Here is a 17,851-nt window from a genome sequence, read left to right on the forward strand (position 1 = left end):
GGGATTTTCTACGGTCGAAAAACAAACCCGGTCAATATGCTACAAGTAAGGTTGTTTTTCGACCGTAGAAAGTCCTTCCAGGCCGGTAATTCTACGACTCCACTCACGTTGAAAAAATGACCCCCATAGAAATCTGCCCCCCTACTTTTTCACTATATTATATAATAGAACCTTTAGAAATGAGATACATGTATGATACGTGTTAATCCCGAGGTTGGGGAGGTTCATCGAAGGGCTAGAGATGACCGCGTCTCCTTATTTTTTTTTTGAATCTTTGAAATATTTATTGTTGAGGGAGCAAATTACCTTCTCCCTCCTTAACGCCACTCCTATATATATATATATATATATATATATATATATATATATATATATATATATATATATATATATATATATATATATATATCACATTTTACACATTGAGCGCAGGATTGATAATTTATTGTAAACAAGATTGGCTTGTCTCCAAATCATGCACTGCAGTATAGTTCTCCCTGTTTTTGCTCTTGTCATATAAACAAAGTCTGTGGACATTAACTTTTTGTTGGCTTTTCAAGGAATGTCTCTCCACCCCCTGTCCTTTTCATAACTTTAATTAATTCTCCCTTCAGACTTAGAATTGAGTGCTTATTTTAAGTATTTTAAATACGATTTACAAACTTTATAATATTACATAACTGGAGGAAGGCGCTATGTGCGACAGAAGCAACCAACCTTGTAACATTTTAAGCACACATTTTGCATGGCTCTCTTTTTTGACTGAATGGCTCTATTGCTTAATTGTGTGATTTTAATTTTCCCAGAAGCATGACTAGGGCCTGTAATAGGGTGAACATTTACTCAAATTACACTGATGGCCCAACGGTTAATCATTTAAAATTATCCATTCAAAAACGTTAAGTGTAAATCTGTAGTTAGTAGAGTAGAATCATGCAACACGTAAAGGTTACATGTAGGTTTATTAACAGTGCGCATTTGACAAAAACACTAAACGAACACTTAATATGACATACCGGGTAATGTGTAGATCAACGAGGGAGTCATGATGCAAGTGCATTTTGGCTAACATTCATCGCAACGATGTCTGAATAGGACAAAAATTATATAAATATAGAATTTAAGTAAACTGAATGCATACAAGGGAAAGGGATGACATCTTTCAGAATGACCATATCCCCATACACCGATCCCCATTACCTGGTGCCTCAAACCCTAACTACATACTTCGTCAAATAAAGAATATTTTATAGACCTCCTTTATGCATGTGGATAATTTAGGGCATCAGCTGCATATTTACTTTTCATAACGGCACAACAAATAATATCCAACTGGGATTAAAGCTGACAAATCATGTCCCTTGCATGTTAGTAAGCATATAACTACTGGTCATCAAGCATTTAAAATTAAATGCGCAAATAACGCAATGATCAAATTGTGAACAATTGTACTGGGAAGCAGTATTTTCTGTTGGGTGAAGTTATCGCCCTTATAATTATAAATTACATTCATATTTCACAAATATAAACAATTCTGCTAAATCTAACCTAAAGTAAAAAGATCAAGAAAAAACATTTTATAATTTCTTTTAGAATAACAATAATAATTTTCTCTTTGTTGTAGAATAAGTATTTTTTCCATTAAATTTATTGTAAACAAATTATGAAACATCTATTTATTATGCATATATATAGTTTATTTACATTGTTACAAGACAGGCAATAAATAAATTAAGAAAAAAGAAAGAGAGTGAAAGAAAGTGGGGAGAGAAGGAGTGAGAGAGAGTGGGGAGGGAAAGTGAGGAGGGGAGAGAGACAAGAGAGTATGGACAGAGTAGGAGAGAGAGAGGGGAAGATAGAGTTGGGGGAGTGAGGAGGAGAAAGAGAGTGGGAGATAGTGTGGAGAAAGGGAGAGAGAGAGTGTGTGGGGAGAGAGAGAGTGGGGAGAGAGGTAGAGAGAAAGGCGGAGAGAGAGAGGAGAAAGGGAGGGGGAAAGATAGTGTGTGGGGAGAGAGAGGGCGGGAGGAGTGGAGAGGGAGAGAGAGGAGTGAGGGAGAGAGAGATGGAGAAAGAACGGGGCTGAGAGAGTGAGGGAGAGAGATTAGTGGGTGGAGAGGTGGCGGAGAGGGGAGATTGTCTTCAACCCGATACTTAACCCCAGACTGGAACCACAATTTTGAAAGGGATTCAATTTTATTAAAATGAGGCCAGGCCCTCTTTCAAGGGAGATATTTCAGGAATAGTGAAAGTTTGGTGGCATCTTTTGAAGAACCACTGGGCCAAAAAAATTTCAAACCTATAGGGAGGGAGAGTGCGACATAGGCAGTGAGGAGAGAGAGATTATCTTCAACCCGATACTTAACCCCAGACTGGAACCACAATTTTGAAAGGGATTCAAGTTTATTAAAATGAGGCCAGGCCCTCTTTCAAGGGAGATATTTCAGGAATAGTGAAAGTTTGGTGGCATCTTTTGAAGAACCACTGGGCCAAAAAAAATTTCAAACCTATAGGAAACATTCTTTACATAGTATAGATTCAAGTTTATTCAAATAAAGGCCCCCCGGGGTAGGGCGGGGCCTCAATGGGGCATCAAAGTTATACAAAGGAATAAATAGGAAGAAATCTATAAAAATCTTCTGTTCAAGAACAGCAAAGTCATGAGTAGTCATATTGATATGGAAGCATTTTCAGCTAGTGTAGACTTGAATTTGTTCAAATGATAACCCCCGAGGGTAGGGTGAGGCCACAATGGGGGATAAAAGTTTTACATGGGAGTATATAGGAAAATATCTTCTGTTCAAGAACAGCAAAGCCATGAGTAGTCATGCTGATATGGAAGCATCCCAAAGTACTGAAGATTCAATATTTTGTTTAAATGATGACCTCCGGGGGTAGGTTAGGGCAACAATGGGGGATCGAAGTTTTACAGAGGGCAATACAGGAAAACATCTTTAAAAATCTTCTCAAGAACAGCAAAGTCAAGATTAGTTATATTGATATGGAAAATTCCCCGGGTAGAATAGATTCAAATTTGTTCAAATAATGACTTTTGGGGGGTAGAATGGGTTCACAATGGGGGATCAAAGTTTTACATAAGAATATATAGGAAATTTTTTTTAAAAATATTCTTCTTAAGAACAGCAGAGCCATGAGTAGTCATACTGATAAGGAAGCATCCACAGGTAGTGTAGTTTCAAGTTTGTTCAAATATTAACCCCTAGGAGGTAAGGTGGGGCCACAATGGTGGATCAAAGTTTTACATAGTAATATATAGGGGGAAAATCAAAAATCTTCTTCTCAAGAACAGAAAAGCCATGTTTAGTCATATCAATATGGAATCATCCTGAGGTAGTATAGATTCAAATTTGTTTAAGTCATGACCACCCAGGAATAGGGAGGGGCCAGTACGTTAATATAATGTGTGTGTGTGTGTGTGTGTGCGTGTATTACAAACTGACAATTAAGACTGGCTTATCTCCACGTCTGAATAGGGACCATTTATTTATATATGTTGCACTGGTTACTAAAGATAGACATTTCTGTAAAATTCTTTCAAAAGGCTACTCCTCCAACAGTTTTAGCAGGAATCGAAATAGCAGGGGACATTAAAAAAGTAGGAGGGGGTCTAAAGCTCCTTCCTTAAGAGAAGGCCAAAATAGGGGATCAAATTTTTACAAAGGAATATATAGTAAAAAATCTTCAAAAATCTCCCGTTCAAGAACAACAAAGTCATTAGTTATATTGATATGGAAGCATCCTCAGGTAGTGTAAAATTCAAGTTTGCCCCCCCCCCCCCATGTGTCCCATGGCAAAACATCCCATCAGTACTCGATGTATCTTTTCTATTGGAAACTTACGGTTCCATCATCACCAGGGTGTTTAAATAACACCACCTCTATCCAGGTAGAATTACCACATTAATCACTGTCTTGGATTATATCAGGACTACTCTCTACCATTGGCTCATACATTTACCTCTGTGGTTGATCGCGTATTCTCAGTGACTAGCACGATAAAATGTATTTTTTTAAAATTCATTATAATTGAATGCTTGCTTTAATTTTTGTCTTTTAAGGTAGATATTTACTAAGTAGATATAGAACTACTAGTTTAATTTGAAAGAAGGTAGATGTTTACTAAGTACATGTAAATATAGAACTAATAGTTTAATTTGAATAATTAATAGTTTATTTGGAATATCATAGTTTTTACTTTCTGTCAAAAATCTTGACTCGAACCCATTACAGAGGATTCTGAGAGAGGGACGAAAGCCAACTCTGCTTAGGAGATTGTATTTTCTTTTAATAAACTTTGTTTAACCGACCATTTCACTGTCTTCAAATTCGATCTTACCGTTTGGCTCTAGAATCAAAAAGTGTAAGTCTTCCTCTAGCCAGAAAGTATCTCCTGAGTAATTATGAGACTGAAACGTCAAAAGATATTATTAAAGGTACATGTTGTCCGATCCTCAGGTTTTAAAACTCAGCTTTTAAGTAATTGAAAATACTCACAAAAATGTCTCTGATTTCTCATAGTAACGTGAATTTACCCATGGTATTTCCTCAAAGTTCATTATTAAAGTTAATCATATTATATAGGGAATGTTATCAAATCTCAAATATATTTTCAGGAAATGCGAATAAGAACACCAACTATGCATTTTCTAATTGAAAATTGATCAACAAATATAATTTAAGACAAAAATATAGGTATCCAGGCAATTGGAGAAAATAGCATCTTTTTTATGCTTACACAATATTTTGATTCTTATCTTTACTTCAATTGTTATATAATATATAGTGTAAAAGCTTGTGCTATCATTGCTAGACATTATATATCAAGTTTAATTTCATATCATACTAATAATCATTGGTATCTAATGCTAGATTAAAAGAAATTCGATTTCCATAAAAATGAATTAATTTTTTTATGGGGTACAAATGTCAACTTTTTACAAAACCGTTTGTAAGACTTCAGAGAACCTTGAATCATACTGAGATGCATAAAATGAAAAAGATCTCAATTTCAAGCTTCATTTTGAGATTTTTTAAATAAAATAATAAATTTAAGAGTTATCCTTCATGGCTGAGGATCGGATATCCTTAAATGGTATCCACAACCTAATTTACTCCTATCACAATCTTTGACTTTGACCTTTGATCTATAAGAGTATAGGCCCGTTTCTCTTGTCGATTACCTAAGGCAAGTTTTAAAATATAAGGTAAATTGGTACTCTATATGCATATTCTGACCGAACCATTGTTTCAAACTCATAGTGACTTGATACTCGTTTTCTTTGGTAAACCCAACGTCTTCAGCAATGTCCAAATTTTACTCTAGATATACATCGTGTCCACTGTTAATAGCTTGATTTCTTACCGACTCCTAGTGAGTTATTAACCTTCTCGCAACATTGTTGCCAGGGAATAATAAAGAGTCAATCAAATTCCATGATTCTATCTCATTTATATTGTAACTTTTTGGTCACTTTTTCGGTGATAGAAAGTGGCGTTTTTCTTCATACATGTATATCAACCTTTGAATAATCATATTATATACAAATGCAAATTTAAATATTCAACAAAATATCACAGAATATATTTTCTTTCCTTTCAAAAGATTTGAATGAAACAAAAGGGAAATTTGTGTATTTCAGCTAAAGTTAAGAGAAAAATATTGAGCAAAGATAAGGGTATAATTAGTAGAATCATATAATGTTAGATGGACAATTGCCGCCACTGGTTTCCTTGAACTATCCGCATGTAAAGGACATAACTCGGACACTTTCGGTCGAACCTTTGCCTAATTCATTGCTTTCATATATATTGCACATGTAACAAAATGCATTTTGAAGATGAAATTGATATGTAGTGTTTTATTCGCCAATTACAATATTATACTGGAATGGTCTTGACCCACTGTCTCTTTTAAGAATTGGTTGAACCGACATAGTCTTCATATTTCATGTTTTGCAGATTCAGCAACTCGTAGAATCTAGTCAAGTTAACTATTTCGATGTATTCTCTGTCGTATTGTATAAGAAATAACAAGGAAAAAATAACATTGCTAAGATGCCAAGATACTAGAGAATGGAAGTTATTCATAGAAGACAAGTTTGCTATTTCTTATGAGGGATGCATCTACAGATTGATTCCTATACGCCAAACTTCAGGAATTGCTCTTCTCTATATTCTTGAGGAAAGCGATGTAATTATTATAGAGTGTTATATTATACTTAGTAATCGTGGTAATCGAACAACCAGATGCGTGACCACTTATCCCTGGGTCATGACCTTTTAGATAGTAGTAAACAAGTTCCAAACGCTCCACTGATAGTAAATACCGTCGTCTAATGATCCGTGATAACAAAAAAATGTGTTGCTTTCTTGCGTACACTAGCTCTCTTGTGGAATCTAGCCGGCATCTTACACATATATGCGAACTCTAATTACTGATTAAGAAAAATATTTGCGAATCCTATGCAGTCTAGTTCCTATTCAATCCTTAGATACTTTATTTTAAATTAAGTATTTTAAAGAATGCAAAAAAATTATGCTTATATACATTTTGAAAACTATTCGTAATATATACGTGTACTAAAATAAGTCCTTTTAAAATTTCTTATCATATTCTGATGAAAACATATCTATAATCATAGAATAAACATATATACGACCAATTAGAAAATGTCTATCGAGCTTCAAACAAGAAGAAAAGAAACTCACGTGATTTTCAGAATGATCGCGATGACGTCACAACTTCTCTTCCGCTTTGGATTCCTCTTTGTGTAAGGATGGGCAGGAACAAGTGAGAGACAAAATTTTGTAGGAAATGAAATTTACAGGACCGTCTGCTCTATCTACAGTACCTAGAGACCAGAAGTGGAGCTGTGGAGGAATGCATTGTCTACTACAAGAATTTGAACCGTGCAAAACTGGAGTGCTATTATGAAGTGAACAAGGGTGGAATGGGTCCATTCCATACCGAGCATATATGCTATTACAAACTTAAGTGAGTATTTCATTGATGTATTTTTGTAGATGCAAAATCTTCGAAACAGATCACTTATCAAAATTAATGTAAGAAACTTTATTTTAGCAGTCTTATGTTCCGTAGAAAAAGCGTTTCTACAACTAGTTTTCCTCTCCTGTTTCATTCAATTTTGTCATTGCTTATTTAGATGAATCGTACCCCTAGACATCTGAACGACAAATTTAATTTGCAAATCAGACATTTTATTTGATTTGCACCTACTAGTGCATAACAGTCTTAGCATGGAGTAAAATAAATTTCAAATTTGGAACACTTCCACGAGATTATCAATTGTGATGTAACTTTAAAAAAAAGAGATTAACTCGCATTTGAGCGGAAGTGAACGTAATAATGTAAATGAATTTTAGCATTAGTTCCTTTAAATCCAACATCACTGCTTAATCTCAGTATTATCTCCGTTCACTTAACCAAATTCTATCTTGTTTATCTAGTGCGAAAAGTGTGCGTTCTCAGATGTACCCTCTGATAAAGCAGTGAATGAAAACTTTTGGCTGCTTCGCTTGCAGTTACTGTAAAATCCTAAACCAGATAAACATCGAGTCTGAGCTCAGTGGTAAATTTTATTTTATTAAGGGAAAATGACTTAGTCTCCATTTGAACAGAAAGTAATATATTTTTTTTTTTATTTGAAAGAGTGGAATATTTACTTAAAAAAATCTTTGAAGACGACAGATATACGAAACAGATACCAGAACACATCATTGCGGACTCTGACGAGCATATCCGGTTTTCTTACAAAGAGAAATTAGCTGTATGATGTTTTCCCGTGGTAGTTGAAATCAAAAGAGCTGCTAGCATAAACCAATGTTTTTAATGTAAACTTCGTTTATTGCAGAATTTTTTTCCTGTATATAAAAGTAGTTCAAATCTTTAATTTGAATGTAGGAAAGGTAGAAATGAGGATGCTTTCAATAAGGCATAACACAGAGAACGGATTTTAATTTTACTAATTGTCATAAACATTAAAAGAAATTTTTAGAAGGAAAAGGGACTTTTATAATGTATTTTCTATGTTAATGTGTTTACTATCTGATAACGAACTACGTTTATCGAACTGGGGGCTAGGCGTTCTTTCTCTCATAATTACCGTAAAATAGTAAGCACACCCAATAGAAAGATAAGCAAATAATAAGATATAAAGCATAATTTTATTTATCTCAATGCCATGTGCTCCGCGCAATTTTTATATAGTAATCATGATATTGCATTTATAGATTTTGCCAAACAACAAGTAATTCTAAAAGAACCATAATAAAAACTTCGAACATTATTTATCAAAATACATTGTTTTGGAATTTTTTTTTTAAATTGTACATAATATTTAAAGTTTTTTGCTGTAACAAACACCTGATTATATCAGATTTCCCGAATTCTTTTGCATTTTTGTTAATGAAATGTCGATAAGGACAAATAAGTATCTTTGAATGGGAAACAAGTATTCGATGAAATGGATTAAGCGATAAGACAGATTTTTTTTAAACCACTGACGTATGTTTCCCTAATCAGTTGCTGAGAGATGTAGGTTTCTTGCAATGTAATGATGTCAATATCCGATAATGTTTATATGTCAGAATATCGGTAATACATTGCTCCACCTTTTCGCCTAATTACACAGAAATCTATTCTTTCTTTTCAAAAAGGAAAAAACATCGTATTCTATCACGTCAGGTCACCCGATCGACAGCTGTCGATTGTTCATTGCCAAGATCCTTTTGTCGGTTTGGTTGCATTTTGCTTGAAGGTAGATAACTTTAAGTATTCGACCAAAATGGCCAAGGAACAAAAATTTGGCACTGATTTCAACTCCATCATTTCATTGAAGGAGCGTCTCGATCTCGATTCTCATGCTGAAAATAATTTCTAGCAAGAATGAATCCAATTGAAAAAACTAAATATACTGTATGTACCTGCCTACGCATTGATTTGAAGAATGAAACAATTGTTAGACTCTTATGTCCTGACGCGACCTTAAGATCAGTCAATTATACTTGCATGTTGATTCATCATATTGTTAGCTACATGAAACGCAATTTCGCTTTATAACTTTAAAAATTCTACGGAATTTAAGCTTTAATCCGTATATCCACATGTAAACCATGTCAAACGCATCATTTGCCATGCCGACGTAAACTTTACATGATTCAAGGTCACCTATATCTGAAAATATTTAGGACCGTGTTATTTTTTTAACAATCTAACTGACGTTGATTAACTTAAACACTGCTGGCATGCTTCTCGTCTAGAAAGAACACCGTCAAACTCAGCGTGAGCTAAATGCCTGTTTATCGAGCAGTAAGAAGCAAGCTATTGACAATATAAGAGGAATGGAGAACGGCAAGCTACACCAACACAAGTAATCCTGAAAAATTAAGTAAAGATCAGCAAGGGATGAAACTAAGGAGCTGGTTCACGTTGGTGCTAAGATCACAGTTTACCTGCACCTTCCTGCACTATACTTTGTTCTTCGCAAAAAAATGCGTTTGATGTGGCATTTTATTTACAAGTCATTAACTGCATGGAGTATTCCTACAAGGCTTTCGAAGTGATCTGCGCAACATCATATTTCTTTAAAGGTTAATCGAGGGTTCATGTAAATCTGAAAAGCACAGCAGTTTCTTTACCTACTAGTATACATTTGTACAATTCTGTCAGAGTTTTCAAGTGTGTTTGATCTTCTTAACAGACTCATTATAAATTTCCATCAGATGTCTTTTTATATCTGCATTTCATTTAGTCATTCTGTATTCCTATTTTCTTCATCTGTCTCGCTATCTTTGCCTACATGTCTGCGGTTTGACGAGCAACTCCATTAATGACTTGGTAACTCTCAGTTGTGGTTTCTTCATATGGTCCTGATAAGTTTGTAGAAAGCAAAATTTTTTTTAAAATATACATTCTCAACTGGGAAACACTCTTTTGAAGAAAGAAAATTTTCGTTTCACTGTCTTTGTTTTAATGCAGATCAACAATTCAATGGTTAAGTTCCTATCATGTATTGTTTTTACAACACATTTTTTTTTACAAACATTAAAATTAAATTTACCTGTCAGAAGTCTGTGTGGTCTCGATTTTGATAATAAGCAAAAAATTCCGGAGTAATAACTTGAACCAAAATGATATAAACCAGATTGGTTTCGTCTTTTGGATATGATGTGTGGTCGAATGAAGTCTGCCCCCTTTTGTTTTCATTTCAGATGATTATTTTTCATAGCAATACACCTGGGATTTTTTTCGCTACTCCCCTTGTGATTTTTATACACTTTTATTATCTACACACTGTGCAGTATTTTAGCATTTTTTGTTTCAACAGCAATGGCATAATTATAAGGCAATAAAACACACTTCAACTTCGAATTATCTTTTCATTTTTTTCTTTTGCAAATCTAATTTCCGTGTATTCCTTACTGTAAAAATATCATTTTGGTTATATGTTTAGCGAACTCAGATAAGATTAACTTGTGCTATTTTTTACAACTTTTAGTCCTTTCGATTGACCTCACCTATATTTTAGACAGATTTGATTTGTTTACCATGTATCCTTGCAGAAAAAAGAGAGCAATGCTTAATAAACTTATCATCATAAAACCGCTGTGTAACCGACAACTCCCGCACTTTCTGCCATATGCTGATGATTTTGTCTATTAGATGTGATATACAAAATATTTTGTTTTTACGACTGTCAATCAGATAATTCTAATTCTCTATTATGCAATCTCCACTTATCCAGCAATAATAAATTGCAATATGCTTTGATGTTAAGTAATATCTTCTGTATGTAAAATTCGGTATGGCTTGATGATTCCGTTAAAACTTCCTATTGACTTGGAGACATTGATGGTGTTTATTTTTATTTTCAGATGTATGGTTATAGAAAACGCAAAAATGAAGAAAAGTAGCAAAGTGCACGTAGACGAAAGTGAACCCTCTGGAGGTAAGGTTATATTGACGCCAAAAAGTGGTATACTAAATAGTGAATTAATGGGAGCCCCAAGAAGTCAGGAAAATTGTTACATATACGACTTATTTCCGAAAGATTCACTTGTAGAAACTCACTACCTCTGAACATGCTGAAAAAATTTTCAGATTTGGTTTATTATTAAAAAGTTAGAGTAAACATGATCGGGGGGGGGGGGTGTCTCGACATCCCTTTTCTTATTTATTATCACAGTACACGTTCTTCGCGATTCAGAAAATCCCGGATCCGCCCCTTATATTTATAATAAAGAAGTTGCACGCATTGTCCAGGTAATGGACGTACGATTGAGACAATGGATAATCTGTTGTAATATCTCTTGATAAATTAAACTTTATTGATTGAAACTACTGAAATAAGAAGACTAGTGGTTTTCTTATTTAAGTCTGAATTTCCATGAAGAATGATTATAGATCTTATTAATCAAAGTGTCACGAATGAATCAAAGAGAGGGTGTCTTCTTTCATCATAAACACAAAGAGACGCTGTGTTCTTTCATCATTCTAAAGTAATGGGGCTTTGGGAAAAGACAGTCATTCTGATTTGTGTTTTATCAATATATCTAATCAATGAAATAATGAAAGTGTTTTGATATTCACTGACAAGACAAAAAAATTTCATTATGGAGAGAATTTAAAAGCAATGACATGAGTTCGGAAAAAAGTGTAATGCGGATGTTGTTAATTACGCAACCTTCCCCTTTTCTGAAATTGTCAGTGTATTGAGCGCAATTTTGCATTTAATTGTTAAAATTAAATTCAAGTTGTTTATTTTGAGAGTTGCTCTACAGAAAAAGGTACTATATCAAAAGTAAAATTTCCCAGACGGCGTTTGCATATCTGAAGTTAAAAAATTCATTAAATCTTATGTCTAAACGCCTCTCAACAACGCGAAATTGACGAGAAAAGAACACCGAATGTATAGGCCAATGCATTTAACTTCATTTTTTTTTTAAAAAATGATAAATGGGAAAGGAGAAAAATATTTTACGCTCTTAAGAACAATTTAAATAAAAATAGAAGTTATCAACACCGCTTATGTGCCCTGAACGAATTTAAAAATCTATTTTTAATTAACAGTTCTGAAAGTACATCACGTTTTAGAAGTCTCTCTTGTAGATATATTTTGGCAAGGTTGGTTATTAAACTTCACAGACCGATTAATTGCACTTTACCTGTCACTTTTAATGATCCGTCAAAAATAAATGGCTTGGTGGAATGTGAGTTGCATGTTGCAATATTTGGCGAGAGAGAGAGAGAGAGAGAGAGAGAGAGAGAGAGAGAGAGAGAGAATGAGTTTGAGAGAGTTTTGTTTTTGAATTCCAGACTTAGAACGACAATTGAGTTGTACCATAAACCATTCAACAACAGTTTCTGCTAAAACGTCGATCGACGCAGACTTGTTTTTGTAATACTATATAAATGACCAATAGAGCAGGTACTTTCGTCTTCAACTGATACCAAGTTTTGGAACTTTTTTTTTAATAAACTGTATTTTGCAAAATACCAGTACATGTTTCTTGATGAGGAATGCACAATTCTTTAAATGTTACCTTTTTAGTCTTTTTTACGGAGAGGGTACACAGCAGCATTGTTTTTGCCTTTACGTTTTTCAAGACTGGCTTATTTCGTATTGATGTTGAAAATTTGAATGCTCACTGTGTCGGAATTCTTTAAGAGAATATATTAGTATTTTTTCATGCACCATCTGGTGTTTTTCCGACAAACAGCAGTTGTATCAACACCACACGATACCCTTTCTGACATATTGAACTGCAGACACCAGTCAAAACTTTTATGTACTTTCAAAAAATCGAACAAATCAGAAAACCAGTTTTTGCTTGTATCTTTTGTTTTGAATGTTTTTTTAACATTCTGTTTTGGTTGATATGCTCTATGTCACGAAAATATCGTTCATAATACAACAGGTCTCCAATAACCATGACAGCAAGGTTTTGTTTAAAAAAAAAATACAAGCAGATACATAATCTTTGAGAGCAGATGGAATGCTGGGTACTTTATGTCTGGAAATATACGTGAACGAGAAACAGAAAATAAACACAAAATTGTCAGAATTTAAGAACGCTTTTAAATATTATCTTCAGTAATACTTGACTTTTGACTTTTAAAGGATGAAGTTGGTTAGATTTCAAATTGCCAAGATGTCTCTTGGTGCAAACACTACATTATAAGATATTGAAATTAATGTGCACTTTGGTGGTAAATTACTTTTTGATAGTTTTCATTCGTCATTTGTAACATTATACAACTTTTTGAAAGGGTTCTGTAGTCAAACATTTCCGGAAAAATGTATTTTTCATTATCTGTAGATTACGAGTTTTATTTGTAGCTTTAAGTAAATTAGTACGATTTAGAAGAGTTTCGTAAATTGCACTCCCATCCTATGTTGTTCTTGGACAAATTTGTGAATTTCTCTTGCAGTAGATGAATTGACCTTTGAACACAGAAACGTTAGTATAAAGAAATCAAAGTGGGTTACAGAAGAATATGACGTCACAGATTTACTGCTGGGCAGGTAAATCAAGTGTATATAGATAACTTTTATCTACAAAATCCCAAAAATATTATCATTGATGATAAACTGAACAATTTTATACTGCCTTACAGCAATAAATTATTTACTTTTCATATTTTTAAAAAGTTTATTGAAATATGTATAAATTCTACATTGTGTAGTTTAAAAAGGACTGAAATATTTAGCAAATTTTATATTCAATGCTTTCTAAAGGTGTATACTTTTACAAGTAAATGCAATATTGTTGAATAAAGACCATGAAATGACAATTTGTTCTTGTAGTTGTATATGTGCAAAAAGAATCATCTCTTTAACATCTGTTAATATTATCATTTTCTGTTGGCATTGTTTTAGAAGTACAGGTATTCAAAATCAGAAATAACTTTATAGATTGATGAATTGAAGTACCGTAATGAAAATTCGAATCACCCGGTTCGAAAAAACAACAAAGCAATACCTTTGATTTTGAATTTCTTTAGAGGAAAATTTGGAGAAGTTAAAAAGTGTAAAGAGAAGAAAACCGGGAGATTCTTGGCTGCGAAATTTATCGCAGTAAATGGTCACCAAGAAAGAGATGACGTCATAAACGAAGTTGCCATCATGAAAACCCTTCAGCACCCTCGCCTGTTGCAGTTGTATGACGCTTTTGAGAAAAAGAATACATTTTGCATTGTAACAGAATTGTGAGTAGATTTTCATACCAATTATGCGTACCTGTAGAAACTCTTACCGAATTTCAGTAATCTTAGTTAATCTTGTAAAAACATCTGATTCTATTTATTCAAGTGTTACGCTACTTATAGCAAAACAACACTGGCAAACATCAACACTATACTAGCTTTTTTTTCTTTACAACTAGCATTCAACAGTGCACTATACATGTATATAAATTGCATGTCTGCTTAAAAACGTCACTCAGGGGTCTCAAATTAAAAAAAAAATGAATTGACAAACTTTTATATTATTTACGTAACCACATCTGGTCTTAGTGCAATTCTTTTGTTGACTGTAAATTCCTTAATTAATACGCCATATTTCTTGAACAGGATTTCGGGCGGAGAGCTTTTTGAACGAGTAATCAATGATGATTTTATCTTGACGGAGAAAGCCTGCAATATGTTTATGCGACAGATATGTGAAGGCATCGCCTTTATGCATTGTAGAGAAGTTCTGCATTTAGATCTGAAGGTATCTTCATTAATTCGGCGATATTTCAGTTGAATTACTGTTTGTATCGGCACTATGGCGTTAGCCTGTGCAATTGGAAAACACTTGTATTCTGTAAATATATATGAGTTCTGACTCTCTGTTTTATGTCTGATAATTTGGATTGGCAGCTGATAGGTACACATCTGACAGTCCTAATCAAGTACATCGATAATTATCATGCTGACCTTGTATATTTTTTGGTTTATGCTTTAGAGATTAGATAAAAACCGCATTCTTTATTTATTTTACAGCCCGAAAATATTTTATGTTTGACACGAGAAGGCAACATCATAAAAATTATTGATTTTGGATTAGCAAGAAAATATGATCCTTCCGGTGATCTCCGAATCCTATTCGGAACTCCCGAGTTCATGGCGCCAGAGGTCGTGAACTTTGATCCTGCTTCACCAGCAACAGATATGTGGAGTATAGGTGTTATATGTTATGTTTTGTAAGTTTTTCCCAATTAATTTGCATAAAGTTCATATTCATAAGTCTATTTACATGTTTTGTAAATATAACTTTATATAAAGTAGAATAATTTTCATATGGATTTATAGTTTAATAGTATGTCTTTGGGATCAACAATTGCATAATATTGATTTTGGCATTTCATTTGTACTTAATTTAATGATGGAGCATAAAGACCCAGTTTAAAAGTGTTACATCATATTGATATTGAGAAGGCACAACATCAACAGATGTCTCTTAAGTCTCATAAGAGACTGATTATTAATTTTTGTCAGATCAAGGGCATGCATAAAAAAGTAAGAGAAATTCACCTCTTATGTTGATTATAATTCTGCTCCAATACGCAACGTGCATGCACTGTATTTTCACTTGTGATCTTAAAATATATTAAAGTTTGAAACATGCTAAAGCTTTTAGATGTGATTTCTTCAAATAGAAGGAAAAAAAACCCACTTTAAATTATGATGCAAAAAATGCAGCTGCATAAATGTAGATACCATAGATGTGTATATGCATCATTATAGTATTTTATCAGTCATTCATTTAGTTTTTTAATAAGTTTGTTGGAACTAATTTTACTTATTACTTTAAAACCAAATACTATATTTAACAGATTATCAGGGTTATCCCCCTTTGTTGGTGACACCGAAGCAGACACTCTTGTCAATGTGACGTCAGCTAAATGGGACTTTAGTGCAGAAGAATTCGAAAGTATATCCAAGGAGGCCAAAGATTTTATATCGAAATTATTGGTGAAAGATCCAAGGTACATAACTATTACACTGTAAAATGCGATTTTTTTTCTTGCTACTGTAAACAGCAATGTTTGTTCAACTATTTTCCCTGTTTTATTGTAGAAAAAAACTGTGAAACTGTTGTTATAGATAAATACTGCAGAAACAGTACAAGAAAAAGAAATCGAATCTGTGCATTTAAAATGGAACAAAACTTTTTTGTTTTTTTTGGTGTGGTGGTGGAGGTGGGGGGGGGGGGGGTCTCAGAACAGAGCAACATTAGGAAAGCATTTAGTCACCAATTCATTTTTTAAATTGTTTTGTTTGACTATATTTGGATAATTACAAACTATCATAAATTTACTGTCTTGATTGTTATATCAAATAAAGGGACAACTTTGACACTTATGGTTCCTTGTCCTTTGCTCAGAAAAATAATCAAGAGCGAAATCTAAGCTATATAACAATTATGTATTTTTTTTTATTATAAATTTTCATTTTGTTCCAAGGAAAAGAATGACTGCACGTGAGTGTCTGGATCACATATGGCTCAGAGTAAGTATAAAGTCAAACGCATGCAAATCTGCATTGTTTTTTTTTTCGTAAATAAAAATAGGAATATAGAGAGAAGATTTCTTCTTTATAAAACATTGATGTCTACTTCAGCGTTCACAGAAAAGAGAAGCACGCTTACCAGAACGATCTCTCTCTAAGAAGAGGCTGAAGAAATTTGTATTTAGGAGAAAGTGGCAGGTAGCACAACCTTAAGTTTCTTTATGCATGCCAAAAAGTTTTTTAAAAAAGTTATCAGTTGTGAATTGGAGTTCATACTTTTGGGCTCACAAGAAGTACTGTGCACTGGTTTGGTTTATGCTTATAGATCAGTTTTTCTTTTCTCATTAACTCGACATGCATGTATATAGAGAAATTAAATACATGATTCCTAAGGAAGAGGTTCATAATTTTACTTACAGAAAGCTGTAAATGCCATGTTGGCTTTGAAGAGAATGGGTGTTAATTTGACGTGATACCTCACAGCTAACTGCAATAGGTTTGTTGTCTTCATGCTTAATGGGGTGTCAGGAGAGAGAGAGAGAGAGAGAGAGAGAGAGAGAGAGAGAGAGGAGAGAGAGAGAGAGAGAGTTTATATGCCATTTTTGGCATACTCTTATTAAAAATATTTTTAACAAAAGTAAAAAAGTCAAAGTTACTAATTTTTAATGAGCAATACCTGCATGCTTCTGAGGTTATCATTTAAGGGCTCCTTATACAATATAAATCTCACTGAATTTTTTGGTAATTTAAACAGATCTGCCCTTTTGTTTTAAAATTCAATAAGCTGAAATCTATTGCACCGTTTGCAATCAAGTATTCTCAATATTAGACCAAAAAGAAGTAATTGAATACTTTATTTGCATGTTTTCCCATTTGAATTAGCAAACATGATATCGGTTAATCAATACTTTGTTGTCTTTGAACATTTTTCCTGAAGGAGAATGGCAGGTACTCTATGCTGAAAGTGAAACATTTGACCTTTATAAAATATAATTTTCTTGAAGTCCAGAAAACATTTTTCATAAATGTACTAGATAATTATTAATCAAGTACTGAAAATAATTCAATATACCTTTATATAATTACAAACTACAAAGTGAATATGAAAAACAAATGTAAATTCAGAATGACCCCTGCTAAAATCATGTTCTTTTGTTCAAATATTTTGCAGGTTTAAAGTAAACAGATTGTGGGTTGATTACAAGACATTTCTGGAATCACAAATGCATTCTGACCAAACATGGAGTGGAATTACACAGATTCACGTTTATGCTGAAAATAAGTGTTTGATAATTAAAATGTGTTAATATGCATTCCTACA

At 33.4% G+C, this 17,851-nt stretch overlaps 1 protein-coding gene across 1 annotated transcript; it reads left to right on the top strand.

The window, feature by feature from the left end:
* Positions 1-6,742: 6,742 nt before the first annotated feature.
* On the top strand, positions 6,743-17,851 carry LOC133182406 (myosin light chain kinase, smooth muscle-like). Its single transcript, XM_061317280.1, has 11 exons — positions 6,743-7,011; positions 10,911-10,984; positions 13,468-13,561; positions 14,041-14,244; positions 14,608-14,749; positions 15,022-15,221; positions 15,855-16,007; positions 16,485-16,530; positions 16,642-16,728; positions 16,950-17,026; positions 17,702-17,851. Exons 1-10 carry the CDS (start codon positions 6,968-6,970, stop codon positions 17,001-17,003), a joined length of 1,098 nt encoding a protein of 365 aa, XP_061173264.1. The 5' UTR covers positions 6,743-6,967; the 3' UTR covers positions 17,004-17,026; positions 17,702-17,851.

The sequence above is a fragment of the Saccostrea echinata genome, unplaced genomic scaffold, assembly GCF_033153115.1.
Source record: "Saccostrea echinata isolate AGI-Se365-2 ecotype Australia unplaced genomic scaffold, CSIRO_AGI_Sech_v1 ptg000001l, whole genome shotgun sequence".
Classification (NCBI taxonomy): domain Eukaryota; kingdom Metazoa; phylum Mollusca; class Bivalvia; order Ostreida; family Ostreidae; genus Saccostrea; species Saccostrea echinata.

What these genes read in the sequence shown, in the direction of transcription:
- LOC133182406 (XM_061317280.1), top strand. Translation starts at nt 6,968, where the DNA reads ATGGGTCCATTCCATACCGAGCATATATGCTATTACAAACTTAA. An exon ending in TTTTGCATTGTAACAGAATT is followed by an intron (nt 14,245 to 14,607) that starts GTGAGTAGATTT and finishes TTTCTTGAACAG; the next exon opens with GATTTCGGGCGGAGAGCTTT. An exon ending in TTATTGGTGAAAGATCCAAG is followed by an intron (nt 16,008 to 16,484) that starts GTACATAACTAT and finishes TTTTGTTCCAAG; the next exon opens with GAAAAGAATGACTGCACGTG.